This window comes from Xiphophorus maculatus, chromosome 3 (assembly GCF_002775205.1).
Source record: "Xiphophorus maculatus strain JP 163 A chromosome 3, X_maculatus-5.0-male, whole genome shotgun sequence".
In the NCBI taxonomy this organism is placed as follows: domain Eukaryota; kingdom Metazoa; phylum Chordata; class Actinopteri; order Cyprinodontiformes; family Poeciliidae; genus Xiphophorus; species Xiphophorus maculatus.
The window spans coordinates 18,608,116-18,631,737 of NC_036445.1; the positions used below are offsets into that span (position 1 = coordinate 18,608,116).

The following is a 23,622-nucleotide window of genomic DNA, read 5'->3' on the forward strand; positions in this document are numbered from 1 at the left end:
AAACCCCCCAACAAAATAGATCATTTGTCTTTAACATAAAACTCAGAGCAGAAGCTGCTGACTTTCATCAGTTTTGGAGGTTCTTTGGTTTACTCGAACATTTTTAACATGTTTTACTACCCGGCTGTTTTAAACCGTCGCTCAGGATGTTTCTCTACAATCTGGTGAGTGAAATCGTTTAAATCCTTCAACAGTCCAGTGATTGCATTTTCAATCCGAACTCGTAATATGTACCTGCATGTTTCCACTAAATCTGATTCTTAGAGAGTTTTTAAAAATGTATTATTGAGGTCGATGTGTTGCATTGCTACTTAGAAAAAATTGATAAAACCTGGTGAACTCTTTTAGATTAAAACTAAGTTAATATCTGTCATTACAAAAGAAAACTGGCTATTTAAAGAACAATTTTGTACAAAGTGACAAAATCATGAAGTACTCAATACATTATTTCTTTCATAAATTTAAAATATGTCTACGCTTTTTAAATTTAAACCTGTAACCTGTTCGATTTAAACACAAAATGGCTACACAGAGTTGACAAGGTCTTTTATTTTTGTCCTAAATAAAAAGAAGTCAGAGTCCAGGTGCACCTTAAAAAGCTCACAAACAAAAACAGCGCCTCTGAAGTTTAAAACAAAAGCGTTGCAGTGTTTGATGTGTCCTTCACCAAATGTAAGATTTCTGAAGATTAAAGAGAGTAGATTTAAAAAAAAAACTCAGATTGATTCCCACAGGTGCTCCTCAAATGTGAACATTTTATTTTTTTGAAGGTTTTTGACCAGTTTTGATTATAACTTTTGACTTAAAGAAGGTATAGCTCCTTAAATGAGTGGAAATCAAGATATTAGAGCCACAAATTTAGTTCCTTAAATATGTAAAGATTTTATTTTCATAGAAATGCCGGTGAATAATGACAGGATGCTGTAGAAATCAAAATAATTTTATGAGTCAGAAATGAGGATTAAAATTTAAAAACAAAAATTGACCTTTTTTTTACGTTTTTTTCCCCAAATTCTCTCAAACTAAATGGTTTCATGTATCAATAGAAAAAAAAAATTCTGATCATTTTCCAGGCTAAACATATTTAACATTACATTAATCTGTGATCAAATATTTTTTAGTAAATGAAAGATAGCTTGTTATAATAAAGACCTTATAAGTTGTTCCTTTTTAGTGGGATTGTAATTGGGATCAGCTTCAAATGCTGATCCGTTTGTGAAGCTGATTTGACAATTATCTCTGTCTTCTGGTTTTAATTCAGCAGTAAATGAATTATTTACATTTCAGGCTGGTTGCCACAAAAGGCATCAAAGTTCCTCGCAGGGATTTCCTGAGAGTCAACGTGAAAAGGACTTGGTAAGTTGTTTTTTTCCCCAACTATAGTTGCTTTATTCAGTGCATGACGGTTTTATTTGTTCCACCATCTATGCAAAAGGTGAAGCGCAGGGATAAAATGGAAAACAGTTAAAAGTTTCATTAAGACAAGAAACAGAAAAATACTACCACTGAAAAATTTAAATGACTGAAATATAATAAAGCAATCAAATCTTTTGATTTCGTGTGGGAGATGCATATTTTTTGCTGCAGCGAACATGCAGCGAACATGCTTCCCCATGAAAAGTTTTAACTGAAAGGAGTTTTTTGTGGCGTTTATTCCAGAGTTTAGGAGATTGATGTGTTTTCCTGGTGTTGGTCAGGACTCTGACAGCATCACTTTGAATGAGCTGTAACTTCCTGATTTGGTTTTACAGAGACCTGTACAGACAACAAGATTCTAACCAAGTAAAAATGAACATTTAATTGTATTTTTTTAGCCACATTGCAAAAAATAATTAAAGCCACACTTACCCCTTCCATGCACAGCGGTCGCTGCAGTGGACAGCTATCTGAAAGCGTTTTTCTTGTGCTTCTTGTGGACTTTTATGTTATAAATGCACACAGACCACTGAAATGGACACTAGTGCATCATACAATACATGGTCAACTATTGGCCAACCACTGCAAGTGCAAAAAAACATTTAAGTCCAATTGGCAGACAGACGAAAAAGCATCCTGACCAACCCAGACCCTACTTCTACTGTAGACGCCTCTTGCAGGTAAAAGTAACCCCTAAAGAACATTACTACTGATGTATTTCCCAAATATCAACTTTGTATTTGGAGAAAATTACAACTGATCACCTAGAAAAAAAATCCTAGAATTTTATTTATTTATTTTTTACAACATTTTTTTCCCATCTTTTCTTTATGCCTTAAGAAAATCAAAAACACTTTGGAAAAAAAAATCCTGACATAAAGGATCATAATTCATGCATGAAAGGGTCATGTGGCAACAAATAAATCTAAAGTTGCATTAAAAAGCAGCGTTTGGAGAACAGAGCCTTGAGGAATCCCACAATCGATTTTCAGTCACATTTATAATTAAGGCGACACAACGTCGTCTGGGTTTCTCAAACCAACCAACCAAATGACTGATGATGTTAACTAAGCTGTTGCCTTGGCAGCGATGACATCATGAACTACGTGCTGGAGCAGGTCGCCCCGCCTCAACCCGGCCTGCCGCGACCCCGCTTCTCCCTCTACCTCTCCTCACAGCTGCAGTACGGCGTCATCCTGGTCTACCACCGGCAGTGCACCATCTTTCTGGGTAAGAAAAACTATAAAAGGTTAAAAAGTTCTGGGGAAAAACCAGTGATGGAGCTCATGGCAAACTTGTTCCCTTTCAGAGGAACTCCAGTCCATTCTGGGCCAGCTGTTGAAACAAAGAAGCTCAGGGAAAACGGATCTTTCCGGCCAAAGCAAGTATGAACATTTGCTATGGTAAAATAAAATCACATTTCTTCTTCTTCTGCTTTAAGTCCTGTTTTATTCATTCAAGGTCAGCTGCAGTTCTGCCTGATGCCCTGTTTCTCATGGAGGACACAGAAGGAGCTCCGGATCCTTTATTTGGAGCGATGCTCCTCCAGGACATGATGCCCAGCCCGACGCAGCTGATGCAGGTACCGACTGACGGGAAGCAAGCGCCGAGCCGATGCATATCGCTCAGGATAACGGACGTTTTTTTCTGCCTTCTGCGTCAGATGAATTGGGAAACTCTGCGAGAATCCTCTCCTGAGCTTCATGAACGGAGCAGCTCAGCTACATCTTCTTCCCCACATCCGGAAAATGGTAGGATTGTTCCTTATGTGCTGCAACTACATTATGTGGTGGTGGGAGTGTCATGGTTTGGTCATAGTGTCAGACAGGAAACGTTCCTCAACTTCCATCATCTCATTTTTCCCTGCTGTCTTCGCCGGATTCTGCATCAGCCATGTTTAGGTAAACGATGGGTTGTGTTCTTTTTCCTCAGGCATCTCCGCTTCCCCAGAATCCATCACTCTGAGCGAGCCGGTACCCGCTGCTGCCCCCGCCGCAGAGGTTCGCCTGCTGGCTGAAAAACGATAAAAACGCTCTCAGTCTGAGTCTCACGGCCTTTTTTTCCCCTCTCATCTAGTTTGATGAGGAAGACTTCACTGATTATCTTCCAGAAACTGTTGATTTACTCCTGGACCAACTGGATCACTTTCAAGAAGGTTTGAGGAAGATCTTGTTTCTCAGCTGTAGTGTAAGTTACCAGCTGCTTATCAGTTCTCTGATGCTGTGTTGTCAGCAGGAGGTTTGGAGCCAACACAAGAAGAGATGAGAGAGGAGGAGAGAGAGAAGACGAAGGAAATGACTCCGTCCATCACAGAGTAACGCCTCCCTCCTCGCGTACAAACGCAAATGAGAAGAAACAAAATCCGACTGACTGTTTAATCTTTCAGCCTGCAGCCGCCCACCGTCTCCAGCGAGGGCCCTGAGCTGCTGCCTCTGGAGGAGCCGGGCCCCTCTGAGGAAACCCCCTTAATGCCCAGAGACCAGGTCACCCCAGTGTCAGCGCCCGGCGTCCCCTCACCGCCGTCTGCAGCGCGGCGACGACACAGGAGCCCCGAGTTAGAGGTACGTTCTCTCTTTTTGTTCTTCTAAAAAACTGTAGTTTTTACTCAATCATAATTGTATAATTAAATACATCTTTATATGTTTTAATAAAGATTACCTACTATGCAAAAGTCACATTTTTGTGCTTCCATTTTGGTTTCTATAAACAGCCCAAGTTCTTAAAATAAAACAAAGAATTTTGGGGGGAATAAGTTAAAGTTTGTTCTGAATGTAATGTCACAAATCTGCAATCGCTGCCCATCACCTAGAGACCTAAGCTGAGCTCCAGAACGTCTGATCAGCCAGTTTTACCTCTGTATGTGCTGTACAATGGCTGTTGGAAAAGACAAGTGGTTTGTTGTCGACTTACTGTGCAGAAACCACTTGCTGCATTCTTGCTAGTTGTGCAGGAGGCTCCACTTCTGCTTTTCAAAGATGTACAGCTGTATAATTGCTCATCTGTTTGCAGCTATTTCCACCTGTGAGTGTAAACGTTGAGTTGGGGGCGTGGCCAGCAGCAGCTTACTTGGATTTAAAGTGACAAGACGCCGTAAATCGTCTCATTCTGAAAGGAACTCGATATAGACAGAACTGATCAGACTAAAATCTCATTATCTAAGAATGATTTTGTGCACAATATGTAGTGAACATGTTTTGTATAGACCATAGATCTGCTGTAACCTGTTGAAGGAAGCATAATAGGTCACCTTCAAATCAGTCAGTTTTAGAGGCTGGTTTTGTTCCAAAGGAGTTAAATTTAAAGTGACAGTACCAACAATCACTCCCCTTCCCTTACAGATCTGCTTATTTCAGAGTCTTTACGCCTTGTCCAATTAATACCCCTGATACTTAGCAAGTCATGATTAAAAATTACACAAATTGTTTTCATTAGTTAAATTGTTCTTTTTCGCTTTGATCATCATAGAGTGGGATCCAACATTTTTTAGAGCAAGAAAATGGGTAAAAACATTATCTAGGATGTATTGTTTGTCTTATTCTAAATAGAGCATCTCATATTAAATGAGCAATTTCTGTTGTCTCATTAAAACATTATCCTATGGTTGAGCAGGGCACACAAAAACATTTCACGACATTATTTTACAGTTTTTACATGCTTTATCGTTGCTTCTACACTATAAATCCTCTCTTGCAGCCATCTTCCCATCATCAATCGCCCGGTTTTTTAAACGTTATGTCCCGTTCCGCTCATCCCGCCAGGAGGTCCAACCGGAGGTGAAAAGGAGGAGGAGGAGGAGGAGGCAGCTGGTGTTCTTCGATCCGGAGACGCAGCTCTCGGAGACGGAGCAGCAGCAGCAGATTGAGGAGCCTCTGACTGAGACCAGAGCGCTGGTCGTCGCCCCGCCTCCTTCTCACCGGGTCATTCCTGCCGCCGAGCTGCTCAGCAATCCCTGCTGCTGTCAGTGAAGCCATTTTCCACTTCATAAAATCCAACACTTACTGACTAAATGAGTCTCTGTGTGCAGCACCGACTTCCTGTGAATGGAAGCTTTAATGAAGGTACTGAGCGTAGCTTTTTCCTGCATTGCCGCTCTGACCCACACACTTTCATAACTACAGTTTTGCCTGAGGAGATTCTGTCTCTGTGGAGACGGGCGGCGGTCATAACGCCGCTGTCGGGGCCTGACCTGCAGGTCGGGGACAGGGGGCCCGAGTCCACCGACTCGGAGCGCGAGCGAGAACGGGAGGCGATGCAGGAGGCGGCAGCAGAGGAGCAGAGAGCCGATGAGATTTCCACAGAGGTGTGGCCAGGTGTTTCTGCTTCTACGAACAAACTAACGTGAATATTTGAGGGATTTTAAGTGTGTGTGTGTGTGTGTGTGTGTGTGTGTGTGTGTGTGTGTGTGTGTGCTTCTGTGTGAATGTAGGTCCAGAGAGGAATGGAGGAATCTGAGATGATGAGAATTTCAGGTAATACAGTACTTATGGTTTTTTTCTTCACTTTTCTTCACTATTCAGTAATAAATAGTTATTGAAATGACATTTCAATAAGTTATTTTAACTTATTTTTATGGTGACTGAAAACAGATGAAAACACATTTGATTTTACTATAAAAAATTAATAATTAAAAACTCATCATTAAAAACATTAATAGATTTTTTTCCTTCAACTTCCTGACGTCCCCTTATCACCTCCCGGTCGTCCCCCAAAGGGCCACGGCCCTCACTTTGATAAACACTATTCTCAGATTCAACTTTGTAAACTTTTTTTTTTTTTTTACATTTATTCTAGTTTTCCTTGTCAGAATTATATATACATATGACGATCTCAAACATTTAAGTGTGATGAAGGAATCTGTCTCTGGGAAAATATTTTTCGCAGCTCTGTGGAAGTTAAGTTCAGGTTAAAGGTCATGACTGACACTTTCCAGGCTTGTGGTTGTCAGGGCATGAAAACTGAAGGTCTCGTGGTGTGTGTGTGGGCGTGTGTGTGTGTGAGTGCAGCTCACGACGCTCCGTCTCTTGAGGGATCGGACCAGCGGGAGGCGTCTCGAGACATTTCTCCTCTGTACACGTCTGAGAGAGAAGGGTGGGTGACGAGGAAACCTGTGTGTCTCTGTTGGTGGGGTCTCGCATTAAGACGCGTCCTCCTGTGTGTGTCTCCAGGTCCACCGTCTCCACGGCGCTGCAGGACATCCCAGAGGCGGTGGACGAGAGGATTGAAGAGTTGCCAGTAGAATCCCCTCGGTGTGCTTCTCTGGACTATTAAACTCAGCTCACTGGGTCTTTATTTACATTTTACATTTTATTTTTGTGTCTCCGTCTTCCCAGGTTGCTGCCGGAGTTGGTGGACTTTGAAAACGAGCCGGTGCTTTTTCAGTCGGTTTTACCGTCTGGAGCCAACCGCAGAACAGTCAGCTGCATTTTTCAGAGGCTGCTGGGTAACGAGTCGCCATTTCCACTCATATCTCTTACGTTGAAGCTGGGATTATTTTGCAACTTCTCTGATCAATATGTGGCCTCTGGTAACTGCGCATGTCTGAACCACACCTGTTATTTGTGGTTAAGTGCAAAAAGGTTTTTGATATGATTCTGATTTCTCTACACTCCAAAAACACAAAATCTTACCAAGTTTTTGGCCTAGTTTCTAGTGCAGATATCTCAGCACAATGTCTTGTTATAGGTAAAATTATGTGCCAGTGGAAGTAGTATTTTTCCATCAATAATAAGGAATTACTGACTTAAAATAAGCTCATATTTATTGCTGAAAGGTTGCTTGTAAGTTAATTGTGTCTTATTTCAAGTACACTGAGATTTTTCCACCAGAAATACTTGGTAAGGTTTTGTGTTTTTGCAGTGTAAGCCAAATGCAGTTCAGGTCACATAAAGGAATTTGTCGCATTTGTTGTTGACTTGTAACTATTTACATACATTTTCTTTTCCAGGATTGAAAACTGACATTTATGCAACAAAAACTTTGATGATTCTTTTTCAAAATAAGAGATTTGTAAACTAATCTGCAGGTTCTTTTCATATCCACACAGGGTGAAAATTACATTACCTAAAAGAATACAAACCAGACGACACCAGAAACCTAAACCTGAAATGTTATCATTTTGTTTGCAGAGAATTTATCGTCCAACAGGATTTCTGCTGAGCAGGAAGAGCCGTATGGAGACATCGTGATCCTCCCCGGATCCAGATATGAAGAACTGGATCTGCCGTCATAATCTGCAGAATCTCAGCTGAGACTCTGAGGATTTCTGAATTCACTATTTCACCCAATAATTCTGTCTTCAACCACTGTGTAGTTTTAAAAGTTGCATGATTTCCAATGTATCCCTGTATTATGTATTACTAGAATGAGTTTTGTGGTTTTAAAGTTCTTTTTTTATTTAGCAAAAGAAGATTGACATCAGTTTTCTGTGTTCCTGGTGGTTCTCGCAGGTTTTATGAATACTAAATTTGATTTTATTGTTCCAGTTTTCATATTTGAAATCAAAGCTCCCTGGTTCTGTGTTCCTTTCAACAATAAAATGTATTTCTGTTGAATTTGCGCTGATTATTCTACATGCTGGAGGGTTTGTGGGGGAGCAGGCCGCGGGGCAGACGAGCCGAGCGACACTTGATCTTCCTCTGCCTCTTCATACATCTTAATTCTCCTCTGCGGACCCTGAGAGGCGGCCGGCGGGGGGGCTGTGACCAGTTTATTATTAGCATCTGTCTCCACTCGCCTTCGCCGTTTCTGTCGTCTCATTTCTGTCCGTCACTTTCCGTCTTTGTCTGTACTTTTGCTTTCTTCTGTTTTTCGTGTGATTGGGTTTTATTTATACGTTTTTTAAAATAAGTTCTTCCTGAGTTTCTGTCTTTCCTTGTTGGCTTTTCTGTCAAGTTTGTGTCTTTCCTTCACTTCAGGTTTCTGCTGACAGCACTGGAGGCTATTTTTTACTTTCTTAGGTCTAGATTCTCTGCTTGTTTTCTTAAAGCCACTTATTTCATATTCATGGTGCTATCTTCAGTTATTTTTCTCTACGTAGCCCCTAAAGCTTATCAGCTGCCGCTTTATCTGCTTCTCCTCTTCACCTTAAAGGAACATCCCTCTATCTTCTTCTCTTCCTCTTGAACTTGACCTTGCTAGTATCTGATCTGCACCTCTGTGTGATGGGAAACAAGGAGCTGTTTTCTCTCTTGAAGGGCTTTCTGGACTGCATTTGTCTCCGCCTGTCAGTGAGTACCATGGATTTATTTTACTTTTCTAATCTATCGGTCTCTCTTCTTCATTTGTATGATGTTAGTTTTACCTCAAACCAACAACAACAGACAGAATTTAGTTCATTTATCCACAAATTCCCCAGCTTGTGTTTATGTGGGTCAGTGTGACTTTTGTGTGCGTGTTTTTTGGCGTGTTTCCAGCGCTGAGTATCTCCTTTGCTTGCATGCTTAGCTTCTGATATTAATACCAGCCTCAGAATGGGGATCGAAATAGATGCTAGCCTAATCCAAAGAGACCAGAAGTCTCTTATTAGCCTCTTTTAGTCATTGCTAACATTTCTGGGATCAACTTCGCAATAATTGACAGTTTGGATTTTCAGAGGTATGGGGCTATTTGTGAGATTTTTCTAAACGTAGGACAAAAAGTCGGGACATTTGTGTTTAGTTGCCATATTTGTAGGAGAAATGCATTTGTAAATCGAAAACTTGCCAAATCTTCTCTGCCAGTGCCAAACTACTTAAAACAACAGGATCTGTCAACATTTAAAAAGGAGAAAGTTTAACAAAAATTTATCATAATGTGATTTGTCACATCACAAAAAATGAACAATTTGGTTGGGATGTATTCACTTGTGTGATCCACTGTACGGCAACAAATCATTTGGATGTTATAGCTCAGCAGCTTTAGATTTTCACATAAGTGAGTTAAATCTCAAAAACAAGATAAACAACATGAAGACCAAGGATATTTCAGAGATGAAATTGTTTAATAAGTAACCAAGTATTTATTTTATTTACACAAAATGCTTCAGTCATCTAAATCACGTGTCAAACTCGAGGCCCGTGGGCCAAATCCGACCCGCCACAGCTTTTTATGTGGCCCTCTAAATTATAAACTAAACACTAAGTGTGCTTAAATATTATTTTATCAATCAAATCAATTCATTTTTTTTATCTGTTTAATCCAAATTATATCAATCAGTCCCTTCAGTTTCTTGCAAATTATTGTGGAAATTCACTGAAAATGAACAAATTCCTGCACTTTTTTGCACTAATATTTATTGCAATTTTTTTTCCAAAAATGTCAAAAACTTTCTTGCTTGTGCTAAACAGCTGCCTCAGCCTAAATTTATGTCAGATTATAGTCCATGATCTACAGCGAGTAATAAAAGTCGCAATTACCAACATAAATTTGTGCAAATATCGCAAATATTTCCAAATTAGCACCAAAAACACACAAAATCACAAAACAATCATGAAATCCTGGAAGGATTGAAAAGATGTTCAATAATATTATTTAATTTTAAGAATTGATTGATATTTTATCAATACATTCTGTCACAACCGGCCCTTTAAGAGCATTCATGATCTTAATTTGGCCCAAAACGAAAATGAGTTTGACACCCCTGATCTAAATGTGTCTGAAAGGGCTTTACACAAACATCACATCAATTTAAAAAAGATGAGACGAGAGTTGTGGCTATAATGAACAGAGCAGAAACTTTGAGCTTTGTTCAGAAACTAAACAATTAATAGTACAAAACAACGGGAATATAAAATACTACTTTTACGAAGGAATTATATTTAGTGAACAGACATCTCTGGTGCTGATTCCAGAATCCTTATTCCAGTTTGTTGCACGGTGTTGAAAGTATCACATTTGGTTTGTTTTGTTTTGTTTTTCCTCAAAACAAAACGAAAATTTGAAAAACTCCTCAGATGAAAAACAAAATGGGATTTCAAATTTTGATCTCAGTACAATATCCTGCATTTAAAATATTTCAGTGCTTTTCAAACAGGAGTGAAGATTTTAGTATAAACAAAAGAAAAACCCTATAATGCTATAAACTGATCTCCATGCTTTGAATTCGCTGGATGTTAAATGGAGACCTTCAACTTTATCTCCTGAAGTTGGATCGGTCTGTTTTTAGTGAAAGCAGGATGATTTCTTGACTTTGTTCACAGCAGAGAAGCATCAACATTGAAGCTGAAAATGAGCGGGACTCTAAAAATGGCCACCTGATCTACGACAGCGGGGACATCCTGGAGGACAGATGTAGGTCCAGAACATCTGGCAGAGCGGGTTGCAGTTGGAATCCAACAACACAGATTAATCTGACCTCTGTTTTCCAGATGAGGTGCTTGACACGCTGGGAGAGGGAACCTTCGGGAAAGTGGTGCAGTGTCTGGATCACAGCAGGTAGCTCCTCCTCCGATTAAACGCATAACTGGGTTCAGTGTGTGAGAGTTTATGGGTATTAGTTACGAAGTAACGTGTTGAAACACACAGAGGAGGAAGACCAGTAGCTCTGAAGATCATCAAGAACTTGGAGAAATACAGAGAAGCAGCCAAGCTGGAGATAAACGTTCTGGAGAAAATCCGGGCCAAAGACCCTGAGAACAAGCAGTGAGTTTAACGCTCAGCGTGTTATTAATGTTACAATTCAACGTATTTCATGTTTGTTTGTGTCCCTTCCAGTAACTGCGTTCAGATGCTCGACTGGTTTAACTTCTGCGGCCATGTGTGCATCTCATTTGAGCTGCTGTCCCTCAGCACCTTCGACTTTTTGAAATCAAACAACTTCCTGCCGTACCCCATTAACCAGATCCGACACATGGCGAGCCAGATCTGCCACGCTGTCAGCTGTGAGTGCAACACAAACCCCTGCAGCCACTCTCTCCCCCCGTTACCTGTTTCATCAATAAGAAAGTAGGGAGATGTTTCACAGTGGGGTTGTAAAAGAAATAAAATAATTTTTAAAAAGATGTTTGATGGAGTATACAAAAGAAGATGATGCGAAGGTTTCTGGTTTAAATCTGCAGGCCTGATTAAGGATACAACCAAAGAAAAACTTTTAATTTGTAAGTGCGGAAACATTTAGTTGTTGTTGTTCCAAGTCCACAACTATTTATATAAACCTCTAATTAAGCTAAGCCACCAGAAGGAGATTGTAGGGATTTTTTCCCCCTCCATAGTGGGGTTTTGTAGGGTAGTTATAAACAGTCAGTGTCTTACCTGACATAGATAGCAGTAAAAACAACTTCCCAAAAAATATTTACATAAATAAATGAGTTAATCAATCAGTTCAAGTAGCATAGCATGACATCACACTAAAATATTGTAAAACTGATTAATCTTTAGTAAAAGATTTAAAAATTAAGATGCATCTAATTAAGTAGATGCATATAGCGGCATCATGATGTGTAGATCACTCTTTTGTTTTACAAATGTTATAAAGCTTACAAACAATGGATTTAAACTGATTTAAATTTACATTTGATACTACAGATGCATCTGAAAAATATATTTTTTCCCCAGTTAGTGAACGGATCATACTAAATGAAAATAAGTCACACTGACAGCAATGCTGTTCTACAATAAAGTTGCTGGTGAGTGAAAAAGATATAAAGGAAGAAGGTTTCAGTTTCAGAGAGGTGCTTAAAAAAGTAATGAGAGGAAGCACAGATAAGTATTAACATATTAAGACATGGAGCAAGAGAGAGCATAAACTTCAGGAAATAACAGGAAGGCTGAATGTATTACAGTAAATTTATATGATTCACTCCTGAGTAAGTTGTTAGTCTTTTTATTCAGGTATAAATTAAACAAATACCTCTGGAGGTGCTTTTATTGAATTAAATAGTAATTATTATTATTATTATTATTATTTATTTGTTACTTTGGTGATACAGATGTTTAACAACAATCTCCTTTTCTGTACTATGTAAAGATAAAATGACAAGATAATATTTAATTCCAACATATGACTATAATATCAGAACAACTGGAGAACTAACTGGCAGAATAAGGTAGCTTTAAATTACTTTTTACTTTTTATAAATAAACAAAAAAAAGTAAAAACAATGTATCGTTTTTGATTATGTAAATGATCGGTGCAATATTTGTAACTCCTCTAACTCCAAATCAAGTGTTTTATACCCACTGTAATGCCAGTTTAACCAAGATGAATGTATATTATTATTATTATAAAAAATACCATTTATTCTCTTCAATTAATCTGACAGGTTGCCGTCGATCAGCATTTCTCAATTCCAGTCCTCAAGCCCCCCCTGCCCTGCATGTTTTAGGTGTTTCCCTTCTGTTACACACCTGGATTGAATCTATGGGTGATTAACAGGCTTTTGCAGCACTTGATGGTCATGCAATCATTTGAATCAGCTGTTCTGGAATAGAGGCACATCTAAAACATGCAGAGCAGGGGGGCCTGAGGACTGGAATTGAGAATCACTGCCGTAGATTAAGACGTCACCACTGGGGGGCGCTCGTTTCTGACATATGCAATAATCTTCTGTCCTGGCTCGCTCTCGTCCACAGTTCTCCATGACAACAAGCTGACTCACACCGACCTGAAGCCTGAGAACATCCTCTTCATCAACTCCAACTACTCCCTCGTCTACAACGCTGAAAAGGTGACAGTCGGCCCGCATCCTTTAAGGAGGCCGCATGGCGACAAAGCAGGGATTACCAGTGGCAGAACAACCTCAGAGTTTCCTTTGTGTTTTCTTATTTAAATGCAAATTTATCCCAGCAGCAGAACCATGAGCCACCCACAGGACGTCTCCTTTTAGCTACAGGTTTATCCGTCAAGACTGCAGGCTGTATTCGCTGCACATTGAGCAACATGTGGCATTTGAAGATAATATATGGTAGAAAAAAATGTATATTAAAGTTGAAAAACGACAACCCTGATAGTGCAGCTCTAATTTTTTTTATAGCATTTCACATCTTTACACAGGATTCAGAAAGAGGGAACTTTAACCATTTCTCTTTGCACATCTTTTCAGTTTTGGATCCTCTCTTTTGCAAATCTGATAAAAATTCCTGAGATGGATAGAGGAAAGTTAATTTTGTGTCTGGTGGGTTTTTTTTTTCCCATTTTTTTCTACGAAGAGTTTTTGCGGCGCTAGTGGCTCGTATTTTTTGTACAGTAGGCAGACAGGAAGGAGGGAAGACATGCGGCAAAGACCGCTGGGACCGGGAGCCGAACCCGCGACGTCCGCGTCGAGGACCAAGGCCTCCTTACGTGAGGGGCGCCAACCCCCTGCGCCACCACAGCACGCCCCGTGTCTGGTGGTTTTGATTTAGTTTTATGTTTTGGATTTGATCCTGATGAAAAACATAAATATAACCCATTCTTTCGTCTTATTAATTAAACCAATCTGCTGTTTTAAAGAATTCATGATGTTCTCTAAGAAGATTCCACTTGCCTTTGGAAGGCATATTGGCCCAAAGCATGACACATCCTCCTCTGCACTTGACAGTGTGCATGTGGTGCTTTTCCAAACCCATCTGAATTTGTCTGTTGTTGAAAAGTTTTGCTTCGCATTTTTCCAGATGAAGCTTCAGTACTATGATGGCCCCATTGTCGAGTCTTACTCCAGCTGGTTAATGTCTGGTTGGTGTGTTCCCCATTACGGCTGCCGTCCCACTGCAGAGCTGATGCTCAGATCCAGTTTTTTCTGAAATCACATCTCCAGCGTTTGCAGTTCAAAACTGACCCGCATTCCAAAAAACATGGAAGAAAGTTACTTTCATGTTACCCCATTTGTTAAGTTAATGTAATAACTCACAGAACCATTGCAACTGTCGTCCATCTTGCCAACATTTCCCGCCAGCCCAGTTAAGACAAATAAGTGACATTAAAGTTGGATCAAAACTGCTTTGGTTGTTCCCCCGGGAATCACATCGGAAAAGATTGGATAAAAGTCAGATTCAGGAGCACATATCGTCACTTTCCTAAATCATTTTTGCCAGAAGTTTTCTTTTTATTTTTGACAAAAAAGGACATAGGCCATTATTTTAGAAAGGTGACAATATGGAAGTGGCTCAAATCTGACACACAAAAAAAATCAAATTTGAAAAATCAAATCACTTATCCTCCCAAAAAAATCTGATTTAGGTCCCATTTGCTTGCAGTAAATATGGGCAGCAACGTGAATGGGCGGTGAATGTGCTGTAGTTGATGTCATTTTGTGCTTGTTCAGCCGCCAGTTTCTCTGAAAAATCTTTATGTATTTGGTTGTTGCCTGTTGTCCCGTCCAGTTAATGCTGGATGCTTTTTTTTTTGCCATATTTGTTAAAAAGGCTTGGACTTCAAGGTTTGACCACGGGATTATTGATTTACAGTTTGCCGTCTTGCCAACCACCACGGTCTCTTTACAGATTGAAAATGTTATTGGTGGTGGAGGAATCAATGGATGCAGTATGCTGCCAATCAAGTCCCCTGCGCCTGAACACATAAACTATAAAACATGCAGCCCGGATGAAAATAACACACAAACAAGTAGAGTTAAAGTAATACCTACATTGTTCTGTTTCATAAGTTGTTCGTTCATCAAAGCAGGCAAGTTACCGCCTACAAAAATCTTAGATATGTACAAAACACAAAAAGACCGGAATTATCCTGAGGCTAGAAAACGTTTTTGACTTCTTTAATTAAATGTCTCAAGTGTTCCCAAACATTTCCGCTCTGGTTTAACTGTAATTTGATCAACTGAAGCATGAACATATGACTCAAAAATAAGAAATGAGATACAAACTGAACCTTTTCTCACCTGTCTCTGTGTGTCTTCTGAGTAGAAATGTTGTGAACGGAGGATAAGAGACACAACGGTGCGGCTGGTCGACTTCGGCAGCGCCACCTTTGAACAAGAACACCACTCTCTGGTCGTCTCCACTCGTCACTACCGAGCCCCAGAGGTCATACTGGGTAGGCTGGACTCTTCACTCGTAAAGCTGTCAGTGATGTTTGGACGGTGGTGAAACTCTCTCGTCTCCCACAGAGCTGGGTTGGAGTCACCCGTGTGACGTTTGGAGCATCGGCTGCATCCTGTTCGAATACTATGAAGGCTTCACACTCTTCCAGGTCAGTGCGCCGGAAATCTGAAACTCTGGTCAGCCATGTTGTTTTGTTGTTTTTGTTGTGAGTGACTGAGGGTCATTGCGCGTAGCAGAAACCCTGTAAATTCTAGACACTAACAGGTACCATAGAATTGCACAAAAATCCGTGAGGGACGGCGGAGTCCCTGCTCAAAATTCCGTGAAAGAGGTTTACGGAGCCTTGTGCCAGAAGCCCATTAAAATGCATCTACATCATTTTAAACTGTGTGAGCATGAATGGGAATAAAAATAGCAATAGGTATTTTGTTCCATATAACACAGTAAGTAGAAGTGTAACAGGTAAATCTTTTATGGATGCAAACTCGACTAAAAACCCACCTGTTTAGGATTGTATTTGAAACATAATCAATTACCAATTTATTGATGGAACCTGACTGAATGTCGTGTTTTGACTGTTGATTCTACGTTGCATTGTGTTTCTGTGTTTGATATGATGGAAAGCACTTTGAAATGCCTTGCTGCTGAAATGTGCTATACAAATAAAATTTGATTGATTGATTGATTGTGGGATTTAACTCCTCCGCTTTTCGTCGCAGACTCATGACAATAAAGAGCATCTGGCGATGATGGAGAGAATCCAGGGACCAATTCCTCTGAGAATGATTCAGTGGAGCAGGTTTAAACCTACCGACCCTTAAAGCTTTAAAACCCAATCTGAAACATCTGGCTGAATTTTATTTATTCTTCTCCACAGGAAGCGCAGGTATTTCCATCATGGTCATCTCGACTGGAATGAAAACTCCAAGGCCGGACGCTACGTTAAATCTAAGTGTAAACCACTGAGGGTAAGCTGAAGGACTGCAAACATCTGGAATGAATAATTTGCCATATCCCTGGCTATTTTCCTAAAACATTCACAGAAAATGCAGCTTAGGAAGCTGAAATACTGAAGCCTAATGCTACTTGACACAATATTGACTTGTTGCAATTCACGGTTGTTTGCAGCCCTGTAAATAAAAAATAAAATTAAGAAATAAGGAAAAGAGAGTTTCCCTTAATTATCTGTAACTCTTAGATACCAAACAGAGAATGGTGATTTTCACTTAGACAACACTTTATTAGTTCTTGGAAGAATGAGAACAGCAAGCAGACATGCTCAGTGTCTGCTTATAGAGTCTGCTTCAGCACACCGAGCCACTTTTAGCCTCACTTCTAATAAATTAATTTCTTTAAAGCCATAAAAGCCTTTGTAAAATGACCCAGCTCAACTGCTATATAGCTATAAAGTATATCTATTTTACAGTTAACGAACCAGAGTTGTATTTCTATTTTGCGGTTTTAGATCCATACAAATTTGTGTTTTTCAACAAGCAGATTAATTTGACTTCTTTAAAGCATCTGCTTTTGAATGAAAACCTTGCTATTTTTATATAAGGCATATTTTATTCATCTATGTCTATGTTCACTTCAGTCCAGAGCCTGATGTTTTTTTTATCATCAAAATCACAATCAACTGAAATTCAAACTGTTATGTCTTTTTCTATTCATCTTATTTTGATGTCATGCAGATATTGAACCAAACCACAGAAAATTTGCTTCTACTATAACTTCCAGTTAAAGAACAGTGCTCAGTTCTACCATCTTTGACCAAAATTAGCAAGAGTGGAGGCCCCAAGAGCCGCATGCGTCTCTAGAGTCGCAGGTTATAGACCCCTGAACTAGATGGAGTCACTACCTACTTATATTCGTCTTATCACTGAGTTTTCTCACAGTGATAAGTCACTGTCTGGGAACCAGGATTTCTGGCTCAACATTGTAGCTCTTAATTGGGATGATCTAACCTTGAACGTAGAGGAGCGCTCCATCCTTATCTGTACCTCTCAGCATCTGTGAGCCCTCCTCCCTAAGGTCCAGCAGGGTGAAAATACAATGAGCCTCGCATAAATGCAACTACTGCTGCACCAGGAAGTGCATATAAGAAGTTATTTTCTAAAATGCCAGGAACAGGTTCCTAACTCCTGCAAAAATTGGGTGTCCACTGCAAATGCTGAAGAAGGTCTATGATGCAAAATTCACATTTTGCACGTTGTTGTACTCAACTCTCAACTGCGTCTACGAATAGCCCAAATGTTTTTTTTTTTAAGAAAGCACCCAGCCACTTTTTTGGCAATAAGTAAGACTTCTTTCGGTATCTGGAAAATGAGCCATTTCAAAAACCTCCAGGATATTTAGCCCATAGGTATAAATTTAAGCTGTGAGACTCTCTTCAGCCTACCGGCATCGTGAATTACCACGCCTCCGCCTCAGCCAACCAGCACCAGATTGTCGCTCCACTCCAGCCAATCACCACGCAAGAGCTCCTTCAAAAGGCCAAACAACCACCTGCTTCAGCCGCGCTTTGACTCACCTCCTCCCCGTCTCCACCCTCATCCTCCCGGGCATCTTCCAGACTCCCTCCAGGCTCCTTCCTCTCCAGGGTCCACTCCACCACCAGTGTCCGGGCCCGGGAGATGACTACCCTGAGCTTTGCCCCGAGCCGATCATCCAAGCTCACGGCGATTCTCAGCACGCACGTCTTCTGCCGGTGTCCGAGCGCCAAAGCACTTTGGGTCAATAAAACTTTCTAACTGCTGCTTTTCTCTGTGTGAGTCTCTATAGATTGAATTAACAACACAAATCAGCAGGCACCGCCCCTCACCTACCAACTAAACTGACATGATGATCGAGCCCGTTACCTAGCAACCACAGCCAAGCCCAACCCCGTCACCTACCAACCCAAGTGGAACTCCAGCATGTTTGGTCAGCCGGTTTTACTGCTGTGCAATGGCTGCTGGAAAATATAAGTGTTTTGTTGTTGACTTACCGTTCAGAAACCACTTACTGCATTCATGTTGGTTGCATAGGAGGCTCTTCTTCTGCTTTTCAAAGATGTACGATTGTATAATTGTGCATCTCATTAGATGCACAATGAGATGCAGCTAATGAGATGCAAAAAGAATAAAGTTGTGCAAAAAATATAATGAATATACTTTGTATAGTCCATAGACCTATCCTAACCTGTTCACTGAAAATTAATAGGTCACCTGTAACCTTATTTCTCCCTTTAAATAACAATCTTCTACGTTGTTCCGTTGATTTCCAGAACTACCTGTTATCACACGGGAGAGAGCACCACCAGTTTTTTGATCTCCTGGAGCGGATGCTGGAGTACGACCCGGTGAAACGGATCTCTCTCCCCGCCGCTCTGAACCATCCCTTCTTCCTGCCGCCCAGTCAGTCTGCACGGACTCAGGCCTGGAGGAACAGCTGGGACAACAGCAAATGACCCTTAAGAGCTTTTTAACGCTTCATGGACCACATGGATGTGTTTACAGGTTTACAACAAATTGTTCTTAACACTGTATTCATATTGTAAAAGAGAGTAATTGAGGGCTCACAGATTAGGCAGAAGATTAATTTATTTACAAATGAAGAGGTGGATGTTGTGCTGAGGAACGTTTAAATTGGAGTGAGGCTGAGCTGGATTGCATCAACTCAACATTGAAGGTTTGAAGCTCTGGTAAATATCTGAACAAAGCCTTCTTTATTCCAAAGAATACAAATCCTCTTTATTAGATTTATACTCAAACAAACTGTGAAGGAAGCTTTTAGCTTTACGGATCCTGTTCTTCTTTTACTTTGCCTTATTTGTTCCATGTTGCATCATAAAAGTTTAAACAGTTTTTCTGTTATTTAGATGAGATCCAGTGTCAAACACTATAAAAATGGACATAAATTAGATAAACTGCTTAGAGAAATTGAGCTATTTAACAAAAGGGGATTGGTTATAAAGAGGTTTGCTTTCATGCACTTAAATGGAGTTAAATCAGGGAGAAATAGGAGCAGTCTTCAGCTCACATGTGGGAAGAAAAGGAAGTATAAAATGACAAAATATCACGAAGTGTGTGACTATATTTACATTTTAAAGCAAGAAAATGCAAAACCTTAAATGTATGTTTACATTCTGTCATCTGACAATAATAACGTCTGTGTTTTTTTTATTATAAATTTTGTATGAACTGACATTTGTGATCGAATAATAAATGAGTCTCCTGACTCGATGATGAATCCACTTCAGTTCAGTTTTGTGTTGTTCAATTCAGTCCTGTCCATTCAGTTTTGTTCACTTTAAGTTATCTCAAGTCATTTTTGGCCAAATTCAGTTCAGTTGGTCATCCAGTCTAGTGAGTCAGTACCTAGCTAGCTAGCTAGCTTTTTTGCATATGGGTAAGTGCAAATTTATCGCCAGTTGGCTGGATGAAATTAATGCATTTTCTGTGGATATATCACATTCATTATGGTATTAAACAGTCTTAAATTTGAGTTGGTGAAACGGGTAACACCAACGCAAATCGACGTATCACCAGCAGAAACTCCCTGATGGCCCATTACCGGCTGTGCGATAATCATAGACAGCTTATAAGTCGTGATTAAGAGAGAGAGAAGTCATAATTATGAGATATAAGCTTTTTTTTCATTCCATAAAATCCTGTATTGCATAAAAAGGTTTAAATTAAAAAAAAAATTCAGTGCCAATTTTTAAAATCTGATTAATTGTCAGAATAATCGATATTTTAATTGATCTATAACTGAAGTAATAGTAGTCGCTTACAGTCCAGTCCTGTCCCAGAGACAATAGAGGACAAGAGTTTACACATATCGGTTAATTTTTTTATTTATTTATTTTTTGTATTATTTTGCATGTCCTGAGCCACATGTTGCATTGGCAGAGTATGAGCTCTTGTAAAGGCCGCCGCCTCCAGCAGGTTGATTGAGTGCAGCTCGGCAGAGAGAACGCTCACAAGGCTGAGCAGTGGCTGCCAGCTTCCCTCTGCAGCCTTGGCAGACTGACTGAGAGCTGAAACTGAGGAGTGTTTGTGCAAATAAATGATGTGTCTGTTCATAATTATGTTCTTTGGTAAGCTAAGCATGGTTTCAGAAAGTTCATGGACATGAACTGATGTTAAACAGAAGAGAGATTTTTTTAAAGTCATGTGGTGCAGACAAGAGGAGGCTAGAAAACAGTATAGGTAAGTTGTATCTTCAAGAAATAAATACATAAAACAACATGCAGTTTTTGTGGTTTTGGTTTTTCTTTTTGTTTGTGAGATTTCCATAAATAAACAGGAAACATTTTTTGTTTGAATAACAGATTCCCTCTTAGGAGTGTAGGGTGATTTTTAGACACAAATAATTTAAATTAGACTTTAAAAAGTGCTAAAGAAATATTGACTAACTCATTTAATTTACCTGTAAATGCTCATGTTTATTGCATTAGATGAATGACAACTGAGTGAGTGATCCCACACACCTCAGGCACATGTTAGGTCACATGCAGGTCATGGTAATTCACTGTGACATGAGTGGGTTAGGCTTCCTTTGAAATCCTTATTGGGCTTTGACCTCAGTGGCGTCCCTGACCTCTGTGGTTATACGTGTATGATCACACCTCAGGTTCTGGGGATGTACATTTTTTTAGACAGCTGCAATACTGTACAGAAACTCACCTCTCTTTCTAGAAAAAATAACTTCTTCTATTTGGTTTGTACTTCATTCCTACCTGCTTTTGTTCCATCCTACTTTCCTTCTTGCTCTCCATCTCTCCCACTTTCCTGTCTGTAGTCTTCCTTTCCTTGGACTTTGATTTAGAATAAGGATAAACATACAAGAGGAAGGATATTCTTTTTTAAAAAGCACAAAATCCATCCTAATGCCAAGTAAATCAGATATAAAAACACATTAATGGTACCTTCACTGTCATTCTTTGTGGAAATTCAATTTAATTCAGTGGAAATTTTGAAGGGAAAAAAAATGGATAGTGGGTTAAATCTCGCAACTGTTATTATATCTGTGTTTAAAAACATGGATTGGTTCTTTTTCATTTCTAGCCAAAGTTATTAAGTGTCATTTTAGAAGGTCCAAAGAGCCACAAGTTGCAGACGCCTGCACTACAACAACCTATGAGAACTACCTTTAACATTTTTACTAAATCTCCAAAGGTACAAAATAATATCTGATGATTAAGACTTAATTTTAAAGGATTCAGTTTGTTTCTGATGTATTTACCAATAGCGATGGGATGCAATGGGTCCTGATGGAGGCGTGTGGGTGTGTGTGTGTGTGTGTGTCAGTACTAGAACTACTTAAAGGATTCTGCAATGGATCAGCATGAAGCACGTGATGCAGCATCCACACACACGTTCTCATGCATGAGGAACTATGCTTTCATCACCAATAAATGATTAACTATGGGTGACACACAAACACATTGTTTTCTTAATTAAACCTGATCTGACAACATTTAAAGCAGGAAAACTAGACTCCTTGGTCGCTATTTTCTCTTTTTGTCTTCAACCCATGCTGAGAGGAAGTGCCTGTCCTCTCTTCTTGCTCCTTAAACTCATCCCAGGTCTGTTTCTGCACACAAGCTCATGGGGACGTGGCTGAGTGTTGATCCGGTTAAAGCATTAGCCTCTGTGGGCAGAAATGGGAAGAAATCTCATCAGTGAAAAGGAAAAGAATATGAGAGTTGAAGTGAGTTAATTTGCTGCAAGCCAACTGGAGTACTCCTGAAGAGCAGAAAATCTACTGTGAAAACACATTTAAGGACATAAAACACAAGAAGGCAGAAGGCGGCTCTCTTCAATCCTTTTATTATTTTAACTCAACATATGTTAAACCACATTATAAATGATTAAATGTACTGTTTCTATGAGTTTAAAACCCCAAAACAGAGTTTCTGGGGGTTTCTTTATGTAGAATTTTTTTTTATCAATCACATATACAATCAAATAGTTGAGTTTATTCTCTTGGACTAAATTATTGCTGCATACTTTTGTGTTTCACAATCATGAAAAGTGCCGTGAATTATTGGGAAAATGCATCAGTAAAGAAGGAAAGAGTCACACACTCCTTTGATGGAGTTCTGTTTTTATTACATCTATTAGTGATGTTTATTGATGTTTATTACATCTAATAAACATCAAAACATTTCCTCTCTACCAGCTGAGTAATTGTGTCTTTGCTGTGACTTTTATTTCACATCTGAATCTAATTTAAAACCTTTCTGATTACTTTAAAGGCTCTCTACAGTCAGACCTCTTCTTACTGGATGGGTTTTGCTTTTCATCTGGAAACCAATCACTTCCTCCTGTCTCCTTTAAAACTTAATGTGCTTAAGTCGTGAATACTTCTTCTTCCCTGGTTTTGGTCCAAAACATTCAAACAGTCCTTGTTACGGTCACTGACCTCTAGGGGCTCTCTTCATGAGAGAGCTCTTTCTTTGTGTTTCAGATTTACCTGGCTGCTACAGGTGCTACAGGTGTTGGAGCTCGTCAGCCACCCAATAAAGAGCTTCAACCGGAGATGTCAGATCCCTTTTTCCGTGGGCCTTGATCTGATGTGATCTTGTCAGTGAGTTGATTGTTTGTGGAGACTTTGGATGGTTTTGCTGTGAGCATTCTTGTGAAGCATCAAGTGTTTAACTAAAGTTTTGTTTCTCTTCACAGTGGAAGCTGGTAGGGGTTCTCTGCCATTTTGTTTAACTGTTTTCTCCTGTTTTTTGGTTAGTCAGGGAGTTCAGGTATTGCGCTTTCTTTTTTAGTTCTCTTCTAGAAAGTGTTTCTATTTTACAATTAAGAGTGGGATGTTATGTTTGTTGTTTTGGCCTTGGGGACCCTGAAGTGTAAAGCTTCCCTGTGCTTGTTGTCTACTGTGAGTGACATTTTACTTGAACTGTAAATGAAACTATATTTTTGGTACTGACACCAACTGTTTAGGTTGCCTTCTTTTTGTGTTACACCCAGTGCCAGACTTGACCCTTACTGGTCTTGTGGGGGGTTGTAACAGTCCTAAATATAGTAGTGTAGTATAAACCATGGGCGTAGGTTTGGGTATGGACAGTCGTGACATGTCACGACCAATATTCAAGGGATATAAAATAGTCCCGACCAATTTTTGCCATATAAATAAAAAAAAAAAAAACATATGTATTTTTTTAACAAAAACAAAATAAATAAACGAAAATCTACATTGATTAGTTTAATATTTCAATATACTACGCAGTGGTAGCATTCATTTTAAATGCTGGTGAGT

At 39.6% G+C, this 23,622-nt stretch overlaps 2 protein-coding genes across 3 annotated transcripts; both read left to right on the forward strand.

Annotated features, from left to right (window-relative positions):
* The first annotated feature begins 39 nt into the window (after positions 1-39).
* Positions 40-7,990, forward strand: rec8 (REC8 meiotic recombination protein). Its single transcript, XM_023330225.1, has 17 exons — positions 40-164; positions 1,288-1,356; positions 2,504-2,646; positions 2,726-2,801; positions 2,878-2,998; positions 3,080-3,167; positions 3,349-3,416; positions 3,493-3,571; positions 3,652-3,730; positions 3,803-3,977; positions 5,175-5,373; positions 5,535-5,716; positions 5,843-5,885; positions 6,420-6,504; positions 6,582-6,662; positions 6,747-6,856; positions 7,542-7,990. Exons 1-17 carry the CDS (start codon positions 109-111, stop codon positions 7,643-7,645), a joined length of 1,758 nt encoding a protein of 585 aa, XP_023185993.1. The 5' UTR covers positions 40-108; the 3' UTR covers positions 7,646-7,990.
* A 135-nt stretch (positions 7,991-8,125) lies between these two features.
* LOC111608028 (dual specificity protein kinase CLK2-like) lies at positions 8,126-19,600 on the forward strand. Of its 2 annotated transcripts, none has more exons than XM_023330227.1 (11): positions 8,126-8,642; positions 10,596-10,683; positions 10,761-10,827; positions 10,918-11,034; positions 11,107-11,273; positions 12,964-13,058; positions 15,229-15,358; positions 15,432-15,514; positions 16,086-16,165; positions 16,244-16,334; positions 18,632-19,600. In XM_023330227.1, exons 1-11 carry the CDS (start codon positions 8,577-8,579, stop codon positions 18,812-18,814), a joined length of 1,167 nt encoding a protein of 388 aa, XP_023185995.1. In that variant the 5' UTR covers positions 8,126-8,576; the 3' UTR covers positions 18,815-19,600. The 2 variants fall into 2 exon arrangements, with proteins under 2 accessions (XP_023185995.1, XP_023185994.1); XM_023330226.1 differs by having other exon boundaries at positions 8,127-8,642; positions 10,593-10,683.
* Positions 19,601-23,622: the final 4,022 nt, after the last annotated feature.